This window comes from Sturnus vulgaris, chromosome 1, assembly GCF_052056855.1.
Source record: "Sturnus vulgaris isolate bStuVul1 chromosome 1, bStuVul1.hap1, whole genome shotgun sequence".
Taxonomy (NCBI): domain Eukaryota; kingdom Metazoa; phylum Chordata; class Aves; order Passeriformes; family Sturnidae; genus Sturnus; species Sturnus vulgaris.
In genome coordinates this window covers 7,478,385-7,503,452 of record NC_142243.1, presented here as the reverse complement: position 1 = coordinate 7,503,452, position 25,068 = coordinate 7,478,385, and the positions used below count along the sequence as shown (strand labels likewise).

Sequence of the window (25,068 nt, the reverse complement as noted above, 5' to 3'; positions counted from 1 at the left end):
TCGTGCACCACCCTAAAATATACACAGAGCTCCACAGGAAGGATAAATGCCCATGTTCCATGGAAATGGCAGTGTGCTCCCCTTTCTACCGCTCACATGCACCATGATCACCTGGGAGGTCAATGAAATTGTCACTGCACAATATAGTTTACAATGCCTGTGCATGTGTCTAAAAGCCTAAACTCTGCAAACCACACCTTTACCAACATGAAATTCAGTGATCCTCCTTCCAGCCCTTCTTCAGCTTGTGGTCTGATCCACCATCACATCATGCTGTGGGGACACCAATGCCTGACACACCTGTGTGCCCTCTGGTGTGCTCTCACTTTCCAGATTTCCCCTTCATGTTGGAAACTTCTCGTCTGGCACATCCAACCCTTCAGTTTCCTGCAACACTGCCCAACCACACACAGAGCAAGGGGAACCACAGCTGGGTGCACTATAGAGTTAAAGCTGGGGGGACAAGGAGCTGGTTGTGAGGGACAAAGAAAGATCATGCAGCAGTAGAAAACTACTTGGACTACTGTTTTGTTATTTTTTAGCATTTCTAATACATGTTACACATGATACTTCTATTTTTTCCACCTTTGTTTTGTCTGGAATAGAACTGTGCTGTCAGTCAAGCCTTTTTTGCTCTTAGCCAGGTTTGCTGCAGACACAAAGCTTATGTGCTCATGCTGTGTCTTCATCCTGTTGCTGAACACTTTCAGCCCACAAGCTACTACTCAGCTACATTGCCAGAAAGATGGAGTTTTCAAAAACTAAGCATATTGAGTAAAGTCCTGGAAAAAAACCCAGCCCAACCAACCGACCTACCAACCAACAAACACAAACCAAAACATTGCCAAACAAAACCAACCAGAACAAAAACAAACAAACAAACAAACAATCAATCACACACATACACACAAAACTACCCTGCCCCCAGAAAAGGGAAGCAAAAAGCAAAGAGCAGATTGTGGCAGGGAAGAGAAGAGACTGAAGAACTCCGGAGTGTGTCACATGGACACTACAGGTTTGACAGGGCTGATGGTGAGAAATCTCCTAATTTCCATGTTCTAACCATACATATAAACAATTTAACATCAAGCTCATGACTTTTTGTGGTGAGTGGATCACAAGATGCAAGCTGGAGGGAAGCAGGCTGCACAAGCTCCAAGGTTCAAAGATTTTAAATCATGTATGTCTCTAGTACCCACTTTTTTTGTGCAAAGTACTGTTTGTCTGTCATTAAGTATAAGACAAAGAAGTTATTTTAGCTTTATTGTTGTTATTGTTTGAGGGGGTTTGGGAGTTGCAGTTTTTTTGTGGGTTTGTGGTTTGTTTGTTTTCTCCTGTTAATTTTTTGTTTTGTGTGTGGATGTGTGTGGAATAGTATTGCTGAGAAAAATCCTTGAGGATTTTTATGCAGAAAAAACGAGAGATGTCTTAATATCTGTACTTCTCCATTGTTAAACCCACTGGTTACTGTACCAAAAAAAAAAAAAAAAAAAAAAAAGGATTTTAAAGTCCCCACCCCTGCAAGTTTTTAAAATTCAGCTGGATAAACCTCTCAGTAACCTGGTTTGAGCAGGAGGATGGACCCTGGAAGAATGTTTTCAGCCTGAGTTGCCTGGTGATCCTGTAATCACCTTGCATACAAACCAGAAATAGCTTTTAAAATCTTGCCTGTTTTCCAGCTATTTCAAAGATCCAAAACACCTACTGTCTGTTTGGCCATAATGTATAGTAATGGCACCTTGAAGACTCTTGGCAAGTATTTAAGAGAGTCGTGTGCAGTGCAGTACAGAAAGGGCAGAGGACAGCTACATTGATCCTTTTAATCATTTCTGCACAGTTATCACCTTAAAACACACAACCTGGCAGCAGATTCCTGGCTTTTAGCTTCATATTTAGTAACAATGAATTGAGGAATTTTGCTGTGTAAGTTATACATTTCCATTGGTGCTATGGAAATGCTCTGGTCCAGCATATGCCTACATGTGACTCTGGTATGGTGGTATCCCCTTCCTGACCAGCTGGGCCCCTGCCTGGATTGCATATAGGAAAAGAACTCATCTTTTAAGGGAAAAGAAGGTAGACCCTAAGAGAAACTCTAACCCTAAATTCTAAAAAAAGCAAGGCAGGTGATGAGTGGTTGGGTGATGGAGTTGGAACCACAGGCACCACGAAGACAAAGAGTAAAAAGAAGGATTAAAAAACCCCTGCCACTAATCAAAGCTAAAGAATCATAGAATGATTGAATGGTTTGGGTTGGAAGGGACCTTAAGTCATCCATTTCCAATCCCCCTGCCCTGGGTAGGGACTCCTTCCACCAGACCAGGTTGCTCAAAGCCCCATCCAGCCTTACTTTGGACCAGGGATGGGGCAGCCAAGACCTGGGCATCCTGTGCCAGGCTGCTTAACACTCAGAGGAAAGAATTTATTCCCAATGCACAGTCTAAACCTGCCCTTTTTCAGTTTGAAGCCTTGTCCTAACACTCCATGCCCTTGTAGCAAGTCTCTCTCCAGCTCACTTCAGGCACTGAGAGGCTGCATTAAGGTGTGCCCAGAGCCTTCTCCTCTCCCGTGCTCTGGTGAGTGGCCAACCATGGCTCTCAGCCAGACACCACCACATCTATATTCTACACAAAAACCCTGAAATCTGGAATATGAAATTCATGTAGTCTGACTCTCTGGGGGAAGCCGAGTGCTTCTGTTTCCAGACCTCGTCATCTTTTGCACAGCACACAGCACAGTGGATGCTGCAGCTGAAAGCCAGGCCATTGCAAAGGGCTGTCACAGGAAACCATTTGTCACAATACACATTATTTTCCAGGATTCTTAATGGCTGAGTTTTTAAATGAAGTCATTGAAAAATTGCTTACCCATGAGGTATTTTGCTGAGGACATAATATGCTGTATATGAATGCTGATACACCTGCAAAACAAAATTAAGAAAAAGACAACAACAAAAAAAGAGATTAGTAATTGTCACCTGTGTTAATAGGGATTGTTTTTTTGCAAAAATAGTCTAGCATTTGTGGCTGAGAAGCTCTTCTAAACACTTCAAAATCTGTAGTAGAAAAGAACAATGCATTAATCCACTTAAAGCTGTTGTGTGTTTTCCATCCTGTGCTTTATTTCGGTGTTTGGCAGATCGCACACACCCAGATGCTCGGTGTTGTTACCATGGCTACCAGGTCTTTGATTAAACTGGGGGCACGGGGCTCTGCAAAGGCTAAATATAGAACAGCCATTAATGAGGACACCTTGGTCAGCTGGAGACATTCTCCATCATTAGAACTAGACACAAGGCATGGATTTTTTTTTTGCTTTATTTCCACATAAATAAAACAGGGAGCAGTGCTGGGCGATATCAGAGCAGGTTGTCAAGCCCCTGTCAGTCAGGAAATAAAACTGTATTAAGTCAAAGCATAAAGTTGACCTCATGTTTCCATGACCTGCTAAGTTGCATCTTCATACTAATCTGTTCTCTGTGGGCCCTGGGGAGGAGCTGGCCAGCTTGCACAGCAGCTCATCTCACAGGGAGACAGTTTATTACTTATTTTCTAAGTAGTAAATAATAACACCAGAGTCAATGCCAGTGATTTAAGAGGTGGTGATTTTCCACTGGTGACAGCAGTCCCTTACAGCGATCAGGAGTCAGGACCAGCATGAAAGGTCTAAATATGAATCATTTTATGCACATTTATACAGGGCGTCACTTTTTGAAATTCTGTCCTGTTACTATATGCAACTAATCAAATCTCCTAGCAATCATTTCATTTGGATTCTACTTAAATCTTAAAAACCATTTTGGCTGTTCAGCAGCTCTCAGAAAGCATCCTGTCCCAGAGGACAAAGGAGAAATTGAATACTTGCTTCACCAAGCAAGTTTGATCATTTTTATTTTTTCCTAGGCTACTCTGTTTTTGCACAAGTATTTTTTTTTTTTATGCTTATGCCAAGAAAGCATGAGATGTCCTGGGTGGTGCTGCCAGCCCCAGCAGGGGCCATGCCAGACACATCATTAGTATCACAAGCAAGCATGACTCACTCCCTGCCCCTCTGGAGGGCAAACCTGCACAGTGGTGTCTAGAACAGCCCTGCAGCTTCGGGGGTCTGAGTGAAGAGGCAGATAAACACGAGGCACATCAATAAACAAGAGGTACATCATCCTGTAAACACCAAATCAAACTTCTCTGTTACAATTTGAAACCAAACACTGAATCCTTACAGTACTGCATGAGCTCCCTGAAAAACAGGCACAGAGGTGAAAGCACTGGATTTCTACCTATGAAATGCAGAGACTGATGCTGGATTGATGTGATTTCCTTCTTCCCTGTGCAATTCACTCCCCGCATTACAAGGACATCATGAGGTCACATCCCCAAATCCTATCTCCTTTCAGGCATTCAGCTCCATAAGGACTCTTCATGCAAGGTGATTCTCTGGTGTGTTGGTATCAGGATATTGGAAGACAAGTGAATTCACCACAAGCCAGTATTTATTTTAGTACAAGTGTCCTCTTTAGATCCACCTGTGTCAGATGATGTCAAACAAATTACCATTTTCTCATCCTTACCCAATCATACCAAAGAGCTCTTGAATCTTCTGATGTTGATACCTGAGACCTGGCTGATGCATGCAGCCTTACAGTTTATTCCAGCTTTGATGAAGTCCTAAAATGGATATAATTCCTTAAAGAAAAAACACTAGAAGACTGAATCTGCCTACAGAGCTGAAAAACCTGGTAATCCATTGTCATTAAATCCTGAGATGCTTTTGTCTTCCAAAATCCTGACAGTAGGTTGGAGAAAATGATGTAGATATATAAATTCTGATCTGGGATGGTTCAAGATTATAAACCATGCTGTGTTGTCAGGTAACAGAGGCATAAGCCCCTCAAAATGAGTATGAACAGATGCCTTCAGGGGAAAACTGAAAAACGTGGCAGGCTGGAGGGAAAAGAAACAGCCAGGGAAGTTTTGAGCAGGACAACTGCTGATGTCCTTGCTTGTGGTGCAGAGTCCTACAGCCCTGCTGGAGAGTTCAGAGCTGCCTTAGAGGCATTAATGGAGACTGAGGCACAACATTTTCTTTTCTGAGAGAGCTTATGACCGAGGAAAACAAAAGTTGCAGGACACTCAAAGAGCTCTTTTATTTTCTGAATGTCATTTGTCATCATCTTGGGTCTTTGGCCAGACTCTAAAATATCTCACATCAGCTGTGCTATAGAATGAAGACTTCAAAGGCTTGCAGCTGGCAGAGTTCACTCACAGGAGTAAAATTTTCTCAGATAAATCCTTACAATACATAGGTTTGCTTACATAAGAAAGAACTATTTGTATGAGCAAAGATTTCAGGATCAGATATTTATTATTAATATTAAAGTTGCTACGGACATAAGCACATGCAGCTCAAAAATCTCTCTCAGCCCAATTATTTCAAACCTATTTAGAAAATACTCTGACAGCAATGGTACTAAGCAGACAAGAATCCAAGAGAAAAATCACTTTATGTCTTTTTGAGAAATTAAATGGCGGCTTTTCTCTTGGATATACAAACTAAATGAAGTTAACTGAACTTTTTGAGAGGATGGCTATGTCTACTTATTATCTCTACTAAATTTCTGCTGCGGTCAAGATGAATTTAGCTATTTATTTAGGAGGAAAACCCCACAGCAAAGAAAACTGCAGGGAAAAGATGAGTATTCCAAAATCGAAACTAAGCCTCAGAGAATGGAAAGCTAATCCATTAGCTCCATTAACCAGTTAAAAGTTAGTATTCACTTCAAGAAACTCATCTGTGTTTGAGGCTTGACCAACAAAAAAAAGATGTGTAAGCTCTGTGTTCCCTTTTTCTCTCAAAGAGTGTGGTAAAAGCCATTGGCTGATTTGATGCTCTCAGCCCTGATTTTTAGCTGGGTTCCAGAAGAATTACAGCTCCTGTCAGCAGAGAGGCATATTTGGGGGTAGCAGAGGTTTTGGCAATTGTTTTGCTCTGTAGACTCTGTGTGTCAAGCCATCCCACTAACACAGAACAGGTCTGAGGGTGCTCTGAAGGGCTCTGGGTATCACCACAAGCAGGTCACAGAAGCTCCCATGCCAGCTGTCACCAACAAGTGCTGTAAAAGTCATTATCACAAAACCATTGGGCCAGAAACGCTCTCCCACTGGGCTTCTCATCCCAGGTCACAGCACAGATCTCGTTTACTTTCAATGTAAATTATGCTCTGCAACACGTGCATGTTTACACTGAAATCATAAAGGGACTGAGAGACGGATCTGTCTGTTCCATTGAAGTCTTGGAAAGGCAATTATCTCTCTGAAATTCAGAAGAATGCAGGGCTGATTATATGTGACAACACCTTGTTGTGAAGCCACTGACCTTGTTTTATGCAAACAACAGAAGAAACCTGGACCTGGTCAGATGACAGCAGAAATGGAAATACTGACTGCAGCACATGGAGCAGCAGCATGTGCCTCTCCCACACCACCAAATTCCAAAGGAACAGGGAAATTGTGGTTCCAGCAAGGCACAGAAACAAAATGGAAGAAGCAATTTCTGTGCTCTGTCACTACAGACCAAGGTAGGTCGTGAATGGGAATGTCTCCTTGGAAGCACTTGTGTAAGGGCTGTTTCCTACAGGTTCTTATTCTCTAACAATAAAGTATATTAACAAGTATCCTACAGGCCCTTGTCCAGCAGGGCTTACTGAAATAGAAACTGTATGCTATTTAAGCATAGAGTGGATTTGGATTCATTTATTCATTGCAACTCTTCATATACTTTAAATTAAAACCTATAGCTCTTATTTCTGCCCCACAGTAACTGCAGAAATATGTAATATATATCCAAGAAATGTGTGAAATGGATTTTCAGCACCTTATGGCTCTGGTATGAAAGACTGCACTACCTGCTGAGGGTTTATCACAAGCATCAGAAAATAAGAAAGAGTTTGGTTTACATTTCCATCTCCTCTGTCTGCCAGTTCCTGTCTCACTTTGTGGGCTGATACCAGGCCAGCACCAGCAACAATCAGCATTTATGGAAGTCTTTCTTTAATGTCTGCATGACAGGGTGCTGAATCAATACTAAAAAGAGGCACCTCATTTCAAGGAGGTTTACAAACAAAGAAAGGGGGGGAAAAGCCCTTGAAAGAAGGCTCCCCAAATCAGCCCAATCCACTCATCTTCCAGCAGGCTTTTCTACCAAAACAGCTGATTTAGAGTCTTACTACCCAGAGTATAAAACAGCTCGTGGATCTGGGATTAGACCCAGGTGGACTGGCTGCCATGAGCTCATGATTGTTACTTACTTGATAAATACAGGAATAAAGCATGCTTTGCATTCATTTTCTAAATGGCTCCATAGAGCCACCTGGCCCTTTGTACAGTAGTGTTATTTATATTAAAGAATTACCCAGGAAACTCACAAAAAAATCCCATAAAGCTTACAGCTCCTAAGGGACCAGTACAGGACACAGCAGAAGTGCAAGCTGTTTGCAGCTTGCAAGTCTAAATACAAAATTTCCAGTGTTTAGTGTCTTTCTTTTTCAGGAATTACACATTTAATCCAAAAAGCCATCCCAGCGCTCCCAAATAAAAATGAATACAGCAAATAGTTATCAGAAAGAAAAGTGTACAACAGTTTGGTAAAGCCTGAAAATAGCAAGAATATATTTTAATGTAATTAATCATAAAGCACTCAGGATTTATCTGGGTAAAATGACTAATTTTTTATTCTGTAACAATAAAGTATATCAACAAATAATAGATCGCTCAGGATTCTTAACAGACCCAGGTTGTCTCGAGAATGTATCTGCTTTTACACTGTGTAGTAAGACAGTAAAAATATATCACAAGTGGTTGGTGAAACAGGAACTGGCAGATCCATTAAAAGGGCTTCCCACAAAGAGTCTCTAAAAAGACATTTGCTGGAAATAGATTATACAGCCCATTTTCCTACTTCTGCTATAAGCAGAAAAATCCTCAAATGCACATACGGATGCCAAACCAATTGAACAATCCCAAACATTTGACATAATTACATATTCCACCTTTCAAAATGGTCTTGGCGCCCTTAAACAGTAACTAACACTGTGATGCAAAATATGCAGGTAAAATATGATTTGCCATTTGACCTTTAGTATCTGTGATATTTAACCAGGCTCTGGAGCTGACAGATTAACAGGGAAAAGAGAATAAAATAGAATGCAGGAAGGCTGCTGCTGTGCATTGGCAAATAGCTCATGTATTTTGTACCTTGTTTTCTGACAATGGTGTGAAAGGGAGGGGAAAACAAGTTCAGGAGGAAAATACCAAGCAAATATTAGCCAGAGATTGTGTTTCCTCATCCTGCATGGACATACCACGTGTGTAAAGGGTACCACACTGTCACATGGGTTCTTCTATTGGTCAGTCATCAATGGGCAAATCTGATGTTCACTTCACAGGGTAACTGTGTTGTTCATACAGATCTTCCAGGAGAGAAAAGGATAATTATTTGACTAAAAATACCTCAGTGCCATAATCTGTTATGGTAGTCCATGGAGGATTAAAGCAGGCTGCTGCACCTTTTTGAAGAGTATTATGTATCTTTTATGAAAGTCAACATTAAAAACTGAATTTTCACTTAATGTGTCAACATCATTTGCCTTGATCAAAAATTTTTATGATACCATTTCATTGAACCCTTCTCTTGAATCCTTCTTTTGCCATTCCATGTTGAACTGGCTCTCCAAAGGGATGAAAACTCCATTCCTGTACCTGACCACCAACTTCTGTGTAATGTTTTGTTCAGATTTTGTACTTTAATTCTCTCCTCTATTTGTGATTTAGAGCACAAGGGGTTACGTCTGGCTGAGGCATGGTTGGTTAATGATATTTTCATTTTTTCCCTCAGTGGAGACAGAATGGTCAGCAGCACTCTCCTCAGCCCAACTATTTTTGCAAAGGATTTTATTTTACTGCTAATAGGCACTCCATAGTAACCAGCTTGGAATTAGATTCTCTCAGAAACATCATGCTGTCTTTTCCTTTTGTGTCACTGCAATAAAAAAAAAAGAAAAACTACCGAAATCCATACTGGTATTTTGTACCCTGCACTCACTGAATCTCGATTGCTAACAAGAACAAAACAAATCAATAAAGCTGTATAATTTGAGGTGTCTTCAACATTCTCACCTTTCAGATTCATTGTGATACTGACCTATTTTGCTTTCTTCTGAGACAGGATATTTTCTTTTGTCCCTGCATTGAATTATCCCTTTATACTTTATCATTCCTCCAGTACAGTCTCATGCTGTGTGTCAACCTGCTTGTACAGCCCTCTAAGGAACTCTGCCCATTTCTCTTCGTGTTTCTGATAAATTAGAAAACCCATAATGAAATGCTATGCATTTCCTGAGCATTGGTTCAGCTGGCAGCCAAAAACCCACAGCTGTCATCAAACACCTGATTTGGGATGCTCTTACCCACTGTGCCTTATCCAGCTGATCAGCCACATGTGTGATTTCTCACAGCCACAGAAAGGGCACTCTGGCACTGCTGGGACACTCCAGGACAGTCTGGGGAGCTCAGGATGGGGGAAATGGGTTTGAGCAAGGAAGGTGACGAGAAGAAGGGGGTCTCTGAATCAATCAACATACAGAGAATTTGGTAACTGGATGACTGTGCTGTATTTGTCTCTGTATTCCAGAGGAATTAATTTAACGTTTGTGCAAAAGGAGGAATATAAATACTTGGGGAATGCATGTATTAGAGTTGTTAAGGGAAGTAAACCTTTTTATTGCAAAGAGGAGGGAAGGATCCTGACTCAGCAGTGTAACTGTGCCTGGCTGGGGTGACACAGCCAACACCAACCTGTCAGTGCCTCAGAGACAGCCAGTGAGTCTGTGCCTCATCTCAATCACACCAGGGAGGGACAGGAACTGCTCCCCTCATACCCAGTGCCATAGGAAATCAGCAACTGCATGTCTCCAGAGCCAGGAAGAAACTTCAGCATTTGATTTGGAAGAAGGAAATAATATAAGAAGCAGTGGATCACCAGGACATGTCTCTATTTTGCAGATCTTTTCACAATTTAATCTCTTAAGACTGAAAATTAAATCATTGTCCTTGTTGTTTAAAGGACAACCAGGAGAGTTTCTCCAGCCATGCAGGGCTGTGAATACCCTGCTACCCACACCAGAGAAGCTTTCTTGGACAGCAATCTCACACCAAGGTGACACCAGGGAGGGACAGCAGATTCCTGCCATGGGGACTTGCATTTTGGAAGCATTTCTAATACAAGCTGATTGTGGCAGGGCCATGCACCACAGGCAGCATGCACGGTTAATATGTAAATCTCTCCCACAAACATACAGAGGCTGGGCTGGGATTAGAAACTGATTTTCCAAGCACCAAGCCAAAGGTCTCTGAAACATCAAAGCCAAGGAGTTATTCCTTCTCAAATAATCCCATCTCAGGTTTGCAAAACAACCGTAAATAAAGTGTGATGGCAACATCCTCCACAGTAATGGATGGACTGCCGTGCTGTAAGAGAATGCTGCTAATTCACCTTCCACAAACTGATTATCCATCTCAGTTGCTTCATGATAATAATTCTTTATTAAAAGATTAGTTTGCAAATTACACTTCTGAGAGTCTTATACTGCTGACAAGGCCAGAAGGGAATTTGAAGGCCGGTTTGAGGATTTATGACTGTGTGACAGAGTGGAGTGGAGTGGATGCTCCTTTTTGTTACTAATGCAGCTCCAGGAGCAGCTCAGGCTGCAGGTATTAACATCCAGCTCGTGTGCCAGCTCTCACCCCTCGGAGAGCGTTAATCCAATCTGCCAACTGCTGCTGCTCTCTAATACAGCTCTGCCCTGCCAAGCAATTACAAAAGCCTCCTTTTGCTCCCGAGCCACCTGTCCCTCACAGCGCTTCCCTGGCACCACAAAGCCCTTGCAGACACTGCCTTAAAGGACGACTGCTCCCTTTTTAACTGGTAAATAAAATGGGAGCTGCAAAGCACTCTGTAGGGTTTTTGTACCAGCCTTTGTGCACTTGTTGATGCCCAGCTTGTTGGGAAGTAGCTGCGATGAAGTTACAAAGAATTATGAATGGGTGTTATCAATAAGGAGCTCATCTCTTGATGATATTTTTAAACTTTTATCAATATTCACATCACAGATGTAAACTCCCAGGTTTCCCCTCCCATCCTCTATTCAGAAACTTGGAAATGAGAATGAAATTATGTAGTATGCAGTTGTTATTCTAACACACCAAACAATATATCTAAGGAAAAGAAGAAAAAGTTCAACAAACATTATTATGTATTACAAGTACAAAAGCAGCTTGAGGCCAAATACAAGTTTTAAAAGGAGATAGCAATTATCCCAAATCCAGGAAACATAGAACACCTTCACATCCATACAAACACACCCACAGAAACACACAACCATGAATCTCTAGGAATATTTGGGATCATAATAATCACTGTGTTGGGCCAGACCCTGGCCAATTCAGACAGAAGACTGCAGTTATCTGATTTACAGACATCCTTTCCCAGAATACTTTCCCAAGCTCTTGCACTTTGTCACTTGGAGTGCCTCTCTCAAGCTGTCTGCCTTGAGGGATGTCCCTGCCCCTGACCTCTCCAGTCATTCTTTATGAGCATTTACCCTTTTTGCACCTACAAACCCATGCAGCAGCTCCCTTTTCCCAAACAATGGTGCCAAAAGCTTGTGTGAGGTATGATCCCTCTCAGCAGCCGTTGATGTTTATTTGAGCCTTGGAATTACACCCTGAATTATACTGTTTATAGAGGCAGCCTGGGATAGCTGGTGGAGGTGGGAATTTACAGGGCTCACATCCACATTCACTCGACTGACTCTCACCTTCATTGTCTTTGTTGCAAGTCTGAGGGCTGAAGGACAGCATGAGAAATCAGTGCTTAATACAGATTTTAATGAAACATTAGATAATGCCTTCTTTCAAATAAACATTTCTTGAGCTGTGAGGACACTGTGGAAATATTCTAAAAGCCTCTGTTTTTTGAAGTTTACAATGCAAATGGTAAAGCTTTGTAGCAATTATGTGAGAAGCAAGCCATGAAAATGTGCTGAATGCTTAGTATATCTAATTAATTTATTCATTTTTAAATAATTCACTTTACAGGCAGAAATTAACAACTACAGAACAAATGCATATGTTATTTTTACTAAGATTTACTCTTAGCATGAAAAAATTGCTTTTTTCTACTGTAGCAGCTGAGAATGTGAATACTATAAAGAAGTTACCACTGGCATTGAAATTTTTAAAGTTGGTCCTAGGCTCAGGGCACTTTTAGAAGACTCAAAGAAAATAATCTGAAACAAGAAAGATGAGCCCATCAGAAAGCATTAGAGAGCAACAGTTTAAAATGTTGTGATGTGAAAGAAATTAAAATACTCAGATGTATGCAAGGAACCTTGGTCAAAAATCCTCTCCCTGTTCAGTGAAAGATTCGTTTTCCAGTTCCATATGAGATCAGAAGACTCAGAGCTGTATCTCAATGTAGACACAGATTTAATTCATTGGAGGATACAATTCTATATTCTGACATAAAGACAACAAACTGAAACCACATAGAAGGCAGGAAGACATTTTTTGTGTTATCTTTGTGATGCTGTGGGCAACCTCCATGGGGTGAACAGTCTGTGGTGATGCTGAGCATCCCTCTGGAAAGCAGGGGGAGAGCACAGGGCACAGGAAGGAGCCCAGAACCTGCCCTGCTCCTTGCCTGCTGCAGGACCCTTCACAGCACTGCCAGCAACAGCACCACTCTTCCACTCCTGCATGCAAAAATATGAGGACTTCTGCATTTAAAGACATGGCTAAAGCCCTTTGATTCCTCTCCCTTTTTAAGAAAGAGCTTCTTTTGAGCAGAGAAGAGAAGAAAAAAGAATAGAAGATTCCATTTTCAAATCTGGGTCATTGGCTGCCCAAGGAGGAACTTTAATTATTGGTTTTAACATCAAGCTGGTAAAAGCAGAGTTCTGCAGGAAGTTAAAGAGATAAAAGGCACTTGCTCAGGGTAAATACAGAGAGCCACACACTCCTTGGATTTAGGCATGTAACTTGGCTAAAAAGGAGAGCATTTACCTCAGAAGATTTGCATTTCTGAGTACAGAAACTTCACTGGGTGCCCTGCATAGCAAGAGCTGTTTTTCCAGAAGAGGGCACTAAATATATGTTTTTTTTACTATTTCAGTGATCTAAAAATTAAAAGGACTGGAAATTAGAAAAATCAGATTATAGACTGCTTCCTACGTTTCTGCAGAGACACTGAATCAAATTCCTTCTAGTTTTGCTTTCTGAAGCTTTTAAACTCACTGTTGTTTTCTCATTTTGTATGCTCTTCCTAATATATTTCTTCCTTAACATTTTCTATACTTATTACAATCCAGCACAAACCAGGATGTTCATTATCCCTAAAAACATAGGAAGCTAATTTAAGCTAAAAAGCAGGAGCTCATCTCTAATGTAATTCAGAAGTCTCTCTATGTTGCAAGGAATCTAATTATTTGTTAGATTTCTTTTTTTAAAAAATTTTCATACTGGTATTTATTTCATTCCTTGTAAAGCAAAGTTACCCCAAGTTTCACCAAGATAGATTCCCATACAAGTGCAAGAAAGAAAACTGTGAATATTTTACTGATGTCCATCTGAATTTGACTATCTAGGAAACCTTGTACATTATCTAATGAAGGCTTTATTAAAAAACAAATTGAAATTTATTTTGAAGACATTTTGTGAATCTTATTAGGACATTAATCTCTACCAGTTTGTTCGAGTTAGCTCATCTATACAACTTATATTTCTTCTACTTTCTTTCCTTCAGAAAAGGAAGCAGAATGAGAAATATAACCTTATGCAAGCTAAGAAAAATGGATTCTTTTTGTATCAGTGTTTTGCCTTGAGGCTTTTTTATTTTTCTTCCCTGCTTGATGAAAATCTCATTTACTAAAGAAAATATTTACAGAGGAAGACTGCAGATAGCTGATACTGATACATAACACACCTATGTTCTTTTGCATGACAGGCTAATTTTTTCTGAGTTTTGATGCTCCTCTAGTCTTCCCTGGAACTGTGGATTTGCTTTTCAGTTTACTGATGTGTATCTGTGCCTGTGAATAAATGCAGGATACAGTTTATTGGCCTTTGCTACATAAGCAAGGCTGTCCAACTTAGTCTGAAAAACAATTTTGCATTCAGTCACGTTTGTGCAATTTCTGTTGAAATCTCCCAGCTCAATTCAGGAGGCTTTGGATTTACTTCTAATTAAATTTATCTGCATTATTAGGAGAACAGCAAGGGTTTAAGCCATTGTTTTTAATAGGAATTCATTGTTTTAATAGGAAAGCTGAAGTCCGCAGACTCAGCTTTTAACACTCTGCATTTCAAATTTTTAATGCTCTACATTTCATGCAGAGTATTTTGTTGCAATGACCAGACTAAGCAGTCCCTGGAGTGGAGAGAATGGAGACTTGGTAAGAAATTGGGGTTTGGTGCAGTTTTACCAAAATCATTGCTACACAGGGAGCAGGAACCAGCAAAACTGGAGTGTTGGGATGGAGCACTGCAAGCTGTGCTGAGCTTTGCTTCCCAGCTCAGGCAAACACATCCTGTTGTGTTTTATGAATGCACCCAGACCATCATTTCAGAAGCACAGACTTCCCCCTGGAAACATCCCTCAAAAACAATAGAGCTAAAGATCTGGTATCCAAAGTGGTTTTATTGTTGGGCCATTAAAGAGCTGCAGGTCCTGAGTCACCATGGTGGCTGCCAATGAGAAACCATAGAATGGTTTGGGTTTGGAGATCATCCAGCTCCAACCTCTCTGCTATGGGCAGGAACACCTTCTACTAGATCAGGTTCCTTCAATGTTGAGATGATCTCACTCCAAAAATACCTGTTGAGGATGAGGAGAGTGCACATTCTTTGCATTTTAGGGGTGCAAACGTATTTTCCACAGATAATAGACACAAGCAGCCCCCACCCAGCCATTCCTCCTTGCAGACACTCAGTGTCTGTCCTTTCCCTTTTATTAAGAGAGGAAAGCAAAGACAAAGTATGCAGACTCAGGATGTGTCTTTTCATTCCACTTCTTTTTTTTTTTTTAATTCCAGTTTCTACTGAGTTACAACGACAGACCCGTAATTTTAAATAAGAACCCATTACTCCATGGCTCAAGGATCCTAACAACCAAAATGTCCCTACAGTATATTTGGTTTTTTCCTAACTCCCCTCTATCTTCTTGTTTAAACTATTTTTTTTTCTCATTAAATCAAACTGTTCCAAAGCAGAAGAATTGTTGTCAAAAGCAAAGAACATTCAGGCTACATAAAAGAGCACAGTTTATGTGCTTTGTCAGGATTTCAAATAAACCATGAGGGTCTTCCAAACCAAATAAAGAATAGGTTTGACTGGTTTTCTTCCCCTGTGTTAGTCCAAAATTGGCCCTGAAATTTAGCAACGTGAAATTAGTTTCTGTAGTTTCTTCCTCAAAAGAAAACTCTGGGATTAAACTTGTCAGTAATTATTGTTCCACTAGCCTGTAACTGTGTCCAAAAATTTCTATTCAAAACAAACAATGGGACAGAAATTGGTGGAGTGTTGACTGCTGAGCAGGAAAAACAAATACTCTCACCATTTAATAACATGTTTATTCAATTAAAGTGGGTATCCACCCTCCTATGGTAATAACTTTTAATTTTATAAGCATGTACAGCCAGGAATATTTGGCATCAGAAGGGCCCTGCTGCTGAAGGCACGACTGAGGACACCTGAGAAGGCAATGTTTGCACAGCTCTGTAATAGAGTTTTGAAAACCCATGAATCCCTCGAGAGTGGTGTGGCAAACCTCCCTCTCTCTCTGTGCCACTGCAGATATCAAATATTAATTAGCCTGAAACAATTACTGATAGCAACATGCAACATTGGTACGTCTGACAGAGATATTGCTGCTCCTGCTTGTGCTGAGATTCACTGGTAGGGAAACCTCCCAGCTGCTGGGGTTTCATGAATGAGCAGCTTTGGATTATTCAATGAAAGGTGACCATGAAGAGCTGATCTCCTGGCTTAGATAGATTCCCTCAGGTTGAACAGAAATAGCAAATGGGAGTGTGGAATGTTCTTGAATCAACCTTCTCTGATGCCTTAGAAAATTCTGATTTGTTTTTCTTGTAAAAAACAAGATGACAGAATTTGTTCAGGGTGGGTTTGAGATTGGAAAAGATAGGCTGTCTTTCAGAAAGACCAGATTCATAATTAAAAATTACCACAACAATTTCCTTTTAAAAGAAAATATTGCCTCTAAGTGTTGTCAAACAAAAGCTGCTGCTTCAGCTTCAAATCCAAAATAAACTATCACCCACAAAATTAACCTCTGCTGTACTCTTAGCACATTCTTGTTCGTGCAACACTTGTGGACACACAAGCCTCAGCTTTAGTTATGCACATGCAGCTGGAGCACTGCTCTTCTGCCACAAAGGGGTTAAACAGCACTTATCAAACAAGGTTATTCACACTACTGATCTTGGCTGTTAAAATAATATCACTCAAAGCAGGATCTGTAAGAAGAAGGAGAAAGGAAAGTGGTCCCCACCTTCAGCCCTGAAACCCCAGAACAACCTCACTGAAAGCCCACACAGGCACACACATTAAAAATGCTGCCATTTTCAGAAGCTGAGAGCATTTTAATGAAATATTAAAGATTAGTTGAATGGTATTAATAATATTTATTTCTATGGGAAGTAACTGAAGATGTTGCTTTCCTGAAAATTAATTAATTAATAACTTTACTCATTAAAAAAAACCACTGCATGACTACAGTCATACAGCTCATTCTTCATTCACAACTACATTCATACAGTTGGTGAATTGAGAAAAGAGAAGATAGTCTGCTTGAAGATACACACATGCACAAATGTAATAACAGAAATATTTTAACTAATATAAACAGTATTTGGATTGAGTCCTTTTCTTCTTTTTTATTTAGTAAGTGCTTTATCCTAATCCATTATTTATCCTAATAACAGTAACTGTTTCTCACAGGTGTAGAAGTCACAGTGCTTTAGGCTTGAAAATGTTGGAAAAATTAATTTTAGCCACCAGCTTTTGATATAAGTGAACAATGTCCTTATATTATGCAGCTTTCCAATAGAGGAGTCCTTCTGATTTATGAACAACAATGATTCAAAACTGTATTCACATTAAAAAGAGGATATGAAAAACCATAAACATAAGCTTTTAACCTCAAAATAGCTCCCTCAAAAACTAATAATTTACAACAAACACCAAAAATTAAACAACAATCAATAAAACAGATAGCATTATTTTATGAAAGAAATATTCTATCTGTGCTCACTTTGTCATGAAATCACTAAACATTTTCAGTGTTCCTGAAAACAACATTAGGTGAGAATGAAAAAAAAAGAAATTTGAAATATATTTATTGCCATAGAAAAAACAGATTTATGTAAGCCTATTTCTAGGCCTAGTAAATCCATTTCAATTAAGCAATAAATATCATGACTACAATCTGAGCAGTATTACTGATGATAGTTATGACAGTGTTCAATTTTCAGAGGTATATTTATCATAATAATGTTTATCACCTAGCTCAAAAGGATGTTGTGAGGAGGATTCATTAATATTTATGCCCATTAGTGTTTTGGAAATAACAAGCATTATGTTATTTTAAATTTTACACAACTAATTAAATTAGTATGAGGTTGTAATTGGACCATAAGCCCAAAACCTATTCATTCCACATAATAATAACCAGACTTGGAGAAATAATAAAAAATAGTAACAAAAACATTAGTAATAAGTTGCTTTTTATAAATAATGCTTTTTTACTACATTTACACTCTAAATACCAAGTCTAAGATTTGGTCTGGGTCTTTCTGAGCTCTCTTTGGTCCCACCACTCGTGTTAGAGATACAGGCAGGGAAAAGAGAAATACTGAACTCACCACATGAACCAGGCGAAAAAATAATAATTGAGTGTGCTCTAATTACAACAATGATTAATTCTTTCCAGCTTTTGGGATTAAAAAAGAGCATTTATTTTACTGCAAGATAGGTAACAGCATGTGTTGTATCAGCTGCAAAAGCCTCTGAGCCCTAACTTTGTTCAGAAGCCTTTGGGGTTCGGTTCATGCTAATCAACCAGGATTTCTAAGTGTAATTGCCTTTAACTGGCACAAACAAAATCACAGACACAAACAGCCGGTAATGGGCTGGTGATATTGGAGACAAAGAGCAAAAGTTTTAAGAATTTTGGCAGCTTTAATGATGACAACGCTGCATGACGACAACACTGATTCCTAATAAAGGCAATTAAATATTCACTATTTAACATCTCATTATGACACTCCAGAAAATAAGTTTTCTTCTCACATATTTCCTCTTTCTTTTATTCCATTACACAAACTGGTAACTGTGGAGAAAGCTGCACAAGCCTTCGTTACTTGTCTCTACTCTTACCTCAATAACAGATGTGCCACAAGATTTAAGGGTTGCTTTGTCACTTGGCTATTCAGGAAACCCCTTTTGGAGAGCAGGGGTAGTCACAGAGGTGCTTCCAGCCCAAAACCCCACGTGTCTCCCCAGGAGGCCCATGGGGAGCCAGAGCTTGCCCATCAGTGCTGGTGGAGCCACGAGCTGTGAGCCTCTGCACCCCCTGTGCTGAGCTGCTGTGGCCAAACCCCATTAACATGCACGTTTTGGGGTCATGAAACCCTCTGTCAGAGCCCCACACTCTTGTTTTGGTGAAGGATGATTTGAAATCAAAGTTTCTCTATGGAGGTGTTTATTCCACAGTGCTCTCCTGAAATTTCACTCTGCTGTTTCAGCCTCACCTTGCACCTTGTTTTGGTGTAAAGAAACTGAAAACAAACAGCAGAAAAACTGTGGGAGTATTTTAAGACAAAGAAGCCTGGTGCCTTTCCTGTGACCTTTCCAGAAAAAGAACAAATCTTCTGTGTTCAAGGTTAGAAAAGCTCCCTATTAGCACAAGGCTTACCCAGAATATTGCTGCCTGAAAGATTAAACTTCTGTAAATATAAGCACTGCAAAAAAAGCATTTACAATGAAAGCTGACAGCCAGACTAGCCACAGTGTACCCACAGCAGCCTCACAGCTGTCTGCCAAACTTCCTGGGAGAAATTTATTTTAAGGAACGTGCTTTAATTCATTATCCTTTAAAACGATGAAGTGATACAACAGGAAAACACACATTAGCTGCCTCAGTGTCTTTGCAAAAGAGGTGTCTGGCAGTTCAGAGCTGTTATTCCAGTGTGGGTGTCAGTGCTGTCACCCAGACCAACACTGAGCAGAGATGCTTCTGTGCAAATAAATAGGAAAATACAGAAGCAGCTATTACTGGAAGGAAATGACTTTGTGGCACTTTTCTTAAAAATATTCCGCTTCATTGGAGTGGCACATTGTGCTCTTCTATTTTGATGTTTATTCCTGGCTGGTATTGAACATAGAGGCTGAATCCATTCATTTCAGAATTCAGACAAATGATTAATTCATACTGTGCATATTAAAATATTATACACATATTTAAAAGCAGCACAAATGTACTGTGTAAAAAAAAAGATAAAAATATCTATACTCACAAACAATTAAAAGGCAACGCATCACACTTTCAAATGCCAAAAAAAAGGAAACGATTTCTGATGGCTACAAAGTAAGTATGCAATAATTCCAAAAAAGCTCCTTTTTTGAAATTGTAGAATTAAACTTTAAAGACATGTCCTCTGCCAATAGATCTCCTGAAATTTCCTTTTGACTTTGCAACAAGGACAACTGCCCAAGGCTTTGCTAATCAATTTCTTGTGTTGCAGAAAACAGCATAATTTGAATTTTGTCCAAGAATACAGTTTGAAATGCAGAAATGTGAAGAGCTAACTAACATGCAATTATTTGTAGCCACAGTCTGCATACCAAGGGAGAAGAAAGCTGAAGAAGTAATTTAACAGTTATTGCCATTTTAATACACAGAGCCACCCATCATTGCTTAAGGCTGCAATAACCAAGACTGAACCCAACTACCCCTCTATTAGCACGCTTCAAAAGAGAACAAAACAAAACCCAAAACAAAACAAACCCAACAAAATTTCTTTTCTCCATAGACATGGATCTTAAAGGAATAAAAGAGGGGAATTTGTTTTGTTTTATTTTGCTTCAGGAACTCTTGCCATATATGAATACCTGAACAATTTGCAATGGTCTCTTACAGTGAGAGCCACATCCTGAAATATTCCCAAAGGCCATGTTCCCAGCCTTCCACCCTGGGTTTTCCTTTCTAGAAGAAGGTGTGGTGTGATGCAGGGAGCACCTGGCTGTGTGCTGCTCTCTCTTCTCCAGAGAGGCATCTTGAGAAACACAAACTCATTGTTTTGCCTGTACCTCAAACTCACAGGTCTGCAAGCTCTGACATGCAGAGAGGAGGATGAAGAGGAAGCACATCCAGCCCATCCAGCCCATCCCTTTCCATCCCCATGCCCCTCCTGCCACACTGCCCACATCAAGCATTCCTCCACAGCCTGAACACAAAGTCCGGGCTGTAAAAGCCCCCTTAACTCCACTTCTTTCAGATCTTCAGAGTCCTTTCAGTGGACAAAGGCTGAGAATAAAATGTTAATTTCTCCTTACTATTTTTCAGAAATTAAACTTTTTCTCCTCCTTTTTTTTTTTTTTTTTTTTTGTTTGAGGTTTTTTTTTGAGGGTTTTTTGTTGTTTTTTTTTTTCTTTTTTTTCTCAGTGAAACTGAGGAAGCCTTCCCTCCTCAGGGCTCTTCCAGCTTGCACAGTGCATCTGAGCAGAGTTGGCACAGGGCTTCCACAGACAAAGGCTGATTTCCACTAAAAGAGCTGAATTTTACAAAACATCTCTGGCTCACAAGGCAGGGAAATTTGAGAGAAAGGCTTTTCTTGCTCAGTGACCTTTGGGCTGTCTTTCCCATGTGTAGAAATAACACTTCCCCATCCATCTCTGTCTAGAACTCAGCTAAGCTTCAGGTGAGTGAAATCACACCACCCGTAATTTCCCAGGAAAAATCATTATGAATTACTCCTAAAGTTTCTGATACAGTTTTGTTTTCCCTTCTTCTAAAATCCAGGCATGCTTGTTCTGACTTTCAGAGCACCAAGTCAGGAATAACTCCAAAGATGATAGCAGAGAAATCAGATGAGCAGCAGAGCTAAAATCTCCACTGCCTAAAGGACCCACAAATGTCCATTGGTTAGCAGCTGAAACGTTATTTACATTATGAAAAAACAATTACAACTGTCAGACAATTAATTATTTTCATTTTGAAGAATTTGTGATATTCTAGACTATGGAAACAAAATATATAGGGCTTATAGTTCACCCAAGTTGTACAGCATAGCTATCACTCAAATATTTCAGGCCTTATACCAGCAGAATTGAGAGAGACAAAAATATTATTCATGCAGAAGAATTGCTTCCCCCATGTTTGATTCTTTGGTCATCATTTAAAAATGACTCATTACACTTTTCCATTTTGAAGTTTGATAAAAAAATTGCTGTAATCCAGAACTTAGTAGCAACCTAATGGTGATTTTTTACAAATGATTTATACCTAACTCTCTGAAGAAAAGGATTTATAATGAAAGTGATAGCTCAAGCCTAACTGCAGCACTGGGAATGGTGACACCATAATTAATGTATTATTTCAGTTGTGGGAGACACTGACAGTAGCTTTTTGTTCTGGGGAAGAAATTTATAGGGTGACAGAAAAAGGCACTGTGGAAAAAAAATCACAGAAGAGGAATAGAAATCCTAGTAGCAAAGACATGTCCTTACAATCCCTCTCCCAAAGGCTATAAAATCCTGGCAATGACAGTGTTTCCTCTGTGGTCTAATTTATACCTTTCTCCTCTACTAGATGGCAGTGTGACATGCTCTCAGAATTGCTAAGTGAGGGGGTTTCTTGCTTTGTTTCATAGGAAGCAATTAATTTAAAATATCATCTTGCTGGCATAAAAGTGGGAAAAAAAAAAGTTTTCGACTAGCTGTGTATTTTGAAATCAAATCTGTTTACTTACAGGTTCAACATCAAAGGCAAATAGTGCATATTCCCTGTCAGGTGACACTTCATACCGGATAGCCTTTAAGGAGACCTGGAAAAGAAATACAGTTTTGAAACAAATGTGCTTCAGGTTTCAAGCTAATAACACCTAGAACTAATTGTTATGATCATCTCTCTAAGGATGAAGAATACTGCCAGAATTAAGTGTCTTGAAAAATATAATATCTTTTTTTTCCAAACACCAGAAATGTTATGTGGGCACCCATAAGAGAAAGAATAAATGCATTGTGACTCAGAGCAGGCAGCTATATAAAAAAACACAGACTTTTCCTTACAATCTTACTGCACAGTGGCTGGTGAGGTGGCAGATGTAGGCAGTGGTTGTTAGAAAACTCTGATAAATGGCAATTTATTAATTCCCCCTCATTATCTGTATTCATTGGCCGGTGCAGGAGATCAAAAACTGTAAATAGCTTCTGGAGCAAATTAGTAATAGAGACACCACTACAGCCCCCAATTAAGATAACCCAGAGGAACACTATTCTGTTTTCCCCAGTTAGAAGTCTTTGGGATGCTGCAATGATCCAGTGCACCCTGACCTGGGTGCAAAAATCAGCACTGTAAATCTTGCTAACAAGAAGAAATGCCAGAATATCTCCGACTTGCCAGGAATTACCTTTTTCCAGCTCCACTTTTCATTTGTGTAGTGAAGCAGTTTCTCCTTCCCAATATGTTTCAATATAATGCATTTCTGGCACAGATGGCACCAAGGTCAAAGAGAGGTGCCACTAACACATCACTCATCCACTGCCTTTTAAATCTCACACTCTCACCTAACAAATGAGATGTAAGTCCTTGAGAGAGTCCCACAGAGCAAAATTGGAAGAGGAATTGGGAAAAACAGAGCATCCCACTGGGGAGGGTCCTCCCCAAGGCCAGTGAGGATGGATTTGCTGTGGGGGAAGCCCAAGGGACAGCCAGAAGCAGAGGGGACAGGTCACCCCATCACAGAATGATTTGGGTTGGAAGGGACCTTTAAAGGCTGTCCAGTCCAACCCCCTGCAGTGAGCAGGGACATCCTCACCCAGACCCCTCAGAGTCTCATCCAAGCTGATCCTGAGCATTCCCAGGTTTCCAGGGAGGAGGCACTCACCACCTCTCTAAGGGGCTGATGGCCCAGTGTACATCAGGATGGGGGAGCCTGGGAAGCAGCAGTGTCAGCATGAAGACAGATTTTATGTTAATAACATGGGGAAGGGAAAACATGACCAAGTAGCAAAAATTTTCTGCCTCAGGGCTGGGAAGGAAGAGGAAAAAGACAACGTGTCTGAGTGAAATGTAATGGCAAGCCTTGCACTGGGTTAATGTGGAGGTGACCTGCAGATGTATTTACTGAGAGGGCAGAGGAACAGAGGTAGAACAGGCAGTAGGGTGGGAATGGCATGAAAATGTAGGATTATCTTGTAGCACTGTGCTTTTCTTACAAATGGCAAAAATTAAAAACTGGTGGAATAAACGGAGGCCAAATGGAAGCAATTTGACTTCATCAGACCTTGACATTAAAGGAAGCCAGCCCATGCCCTTAGAACTGGAAAGAAAGGAGTTAAACTCTGGTAAAAGAGGATTGCTTATGTGACACAGCATGAAGGTTAAATGCAGTATGTGAAATTTAAGTCTGGGCCCTGCCATAATAATTCAGTGATAAATTCTTTGTCTCACTAAAAATAATTAATACAATTGATGTACGAACTTCTGCCACAATGCTGGTTTCATCTACTACAAAAACCAATGCTACAAAACACTTTTATCACTATAAGCAATACTCTGTATCAGATGTGAGTTCGTTTTCTTTGCATTCATTATAACAGTCACTTACTAACTTCCCACAACAATTTCTTAGGATTTCTCTCAGTTACAACTCCACTCCTATTCCTCAACACTACTCATAAAATACACTGAAGTTGCATTTCAACCATTAGACAAGAAAAATCAGCAAATTCACAAATTAAAAACAAGCATTTGAGTGGAGGAATGTAGAGAATGACAACAGTCAGTAAATTATATCAATTGTCCTTTTTATTAAGCATGCAGAGATGAGAATTGTGCATCTTTCAATTATATATGATATGCAAGACTAGCTGCAAATCTCTATATGATACTTTCCAGAAGTATGAGAGAAACTGAGCTTGCAGAATAATAACAAAAGCTGGAGTTCAATCTCACATTATCCATCACTGCATAGCCCATTGTATTACCAGTGAATTGCTTCTCCTTGACAATACATGAAGTTGAAACTCAAGTCATTTTCTGCTTTACTGATCCAACTGCAAGAGAGCTGTGAAATTCAGCTACTTGCCATAGAAAATACTTACAATTTTTTTGTTTTCTATTAATATTGTTGAACTGTTGGTTTCGACATTCCTCAGAATCACAGTGCCATTCTGGTTTCTATAAATGAATTCATTATCTGCAAGGAGGAAAACAAAAGATCATTAAGGAAACCTGAAATTGTCTGTTTGTGTGGAACCTAATTATGGACTTAAACCAAAAGTACTGCTGGGAACTTCTTTCTGAAGAACACAGATCATTTTTTAACATAGCCACTGCTAAAAGTGGCTTTGAGGACAGCCATAAAACGACGTGGTCAGTGTTTGTCACATGTTTGTTGTGCCACACCTTCCCTTAGATGAATGCAAGAGTGACCTGTTTTGAATGTATGTACACAGCTAGCTATATAGTTAGTGTAGAAAACAAGATTCCTTATGATTAAATAATCATTCCTTATGATTAAAGGTTTCTGAGTTCCACAGTCTCTGTAGGAGTTTAATAAGCCTGGAAAGTCTCTGAAAGTGAAAAGCAAATGACCCTCTAACAAAGCAGATTCTGGAACCTAATATTGTGCTCCAACTCTGACATTTGTTCTGCAGACTTATACCAGAAGGAGAAACATGCAGAGAAATCACTATTTTCACATGAAACAAGGCA

At 39.9% G+C, this 25,068-nt stretch overlaps 1 protein-coding gene across 5 annotated transcripts in view; it reads right to left on the bottom strand.

Moving 5' to 3' along the window:
• The window catches only part of DPP6 (dipeptidyl peptidase like 6), a 530,216-nt gene that overhangs the window by 111,386 nt on the left and 393,762 nt on the right, over positions 1-25,068 (bottom strand). For all 5 annotated transcript variants that reach the window (XM_088158874.1, XM_088158879.1, XM_014872222.2 and 2 more), the window contains exons 4-6: positions 24,456-24,550; positions 22,100-22,174; positions 2,868-2,920 (exon numbers count right to left, since the gene is read on the bottom strand). In XM_088158874.1, the coding sequence (XP_088015000.1) occupies positions 2,868-2,920; positions 22,100-22,174; positions 24,456-24,550 (223 nt within the window). The remainder of the gene's footprint in view (positions 1-2,867; positions 2,921-22,099; positions 22,175-24,455; positions 24,551-25,068) is intronic.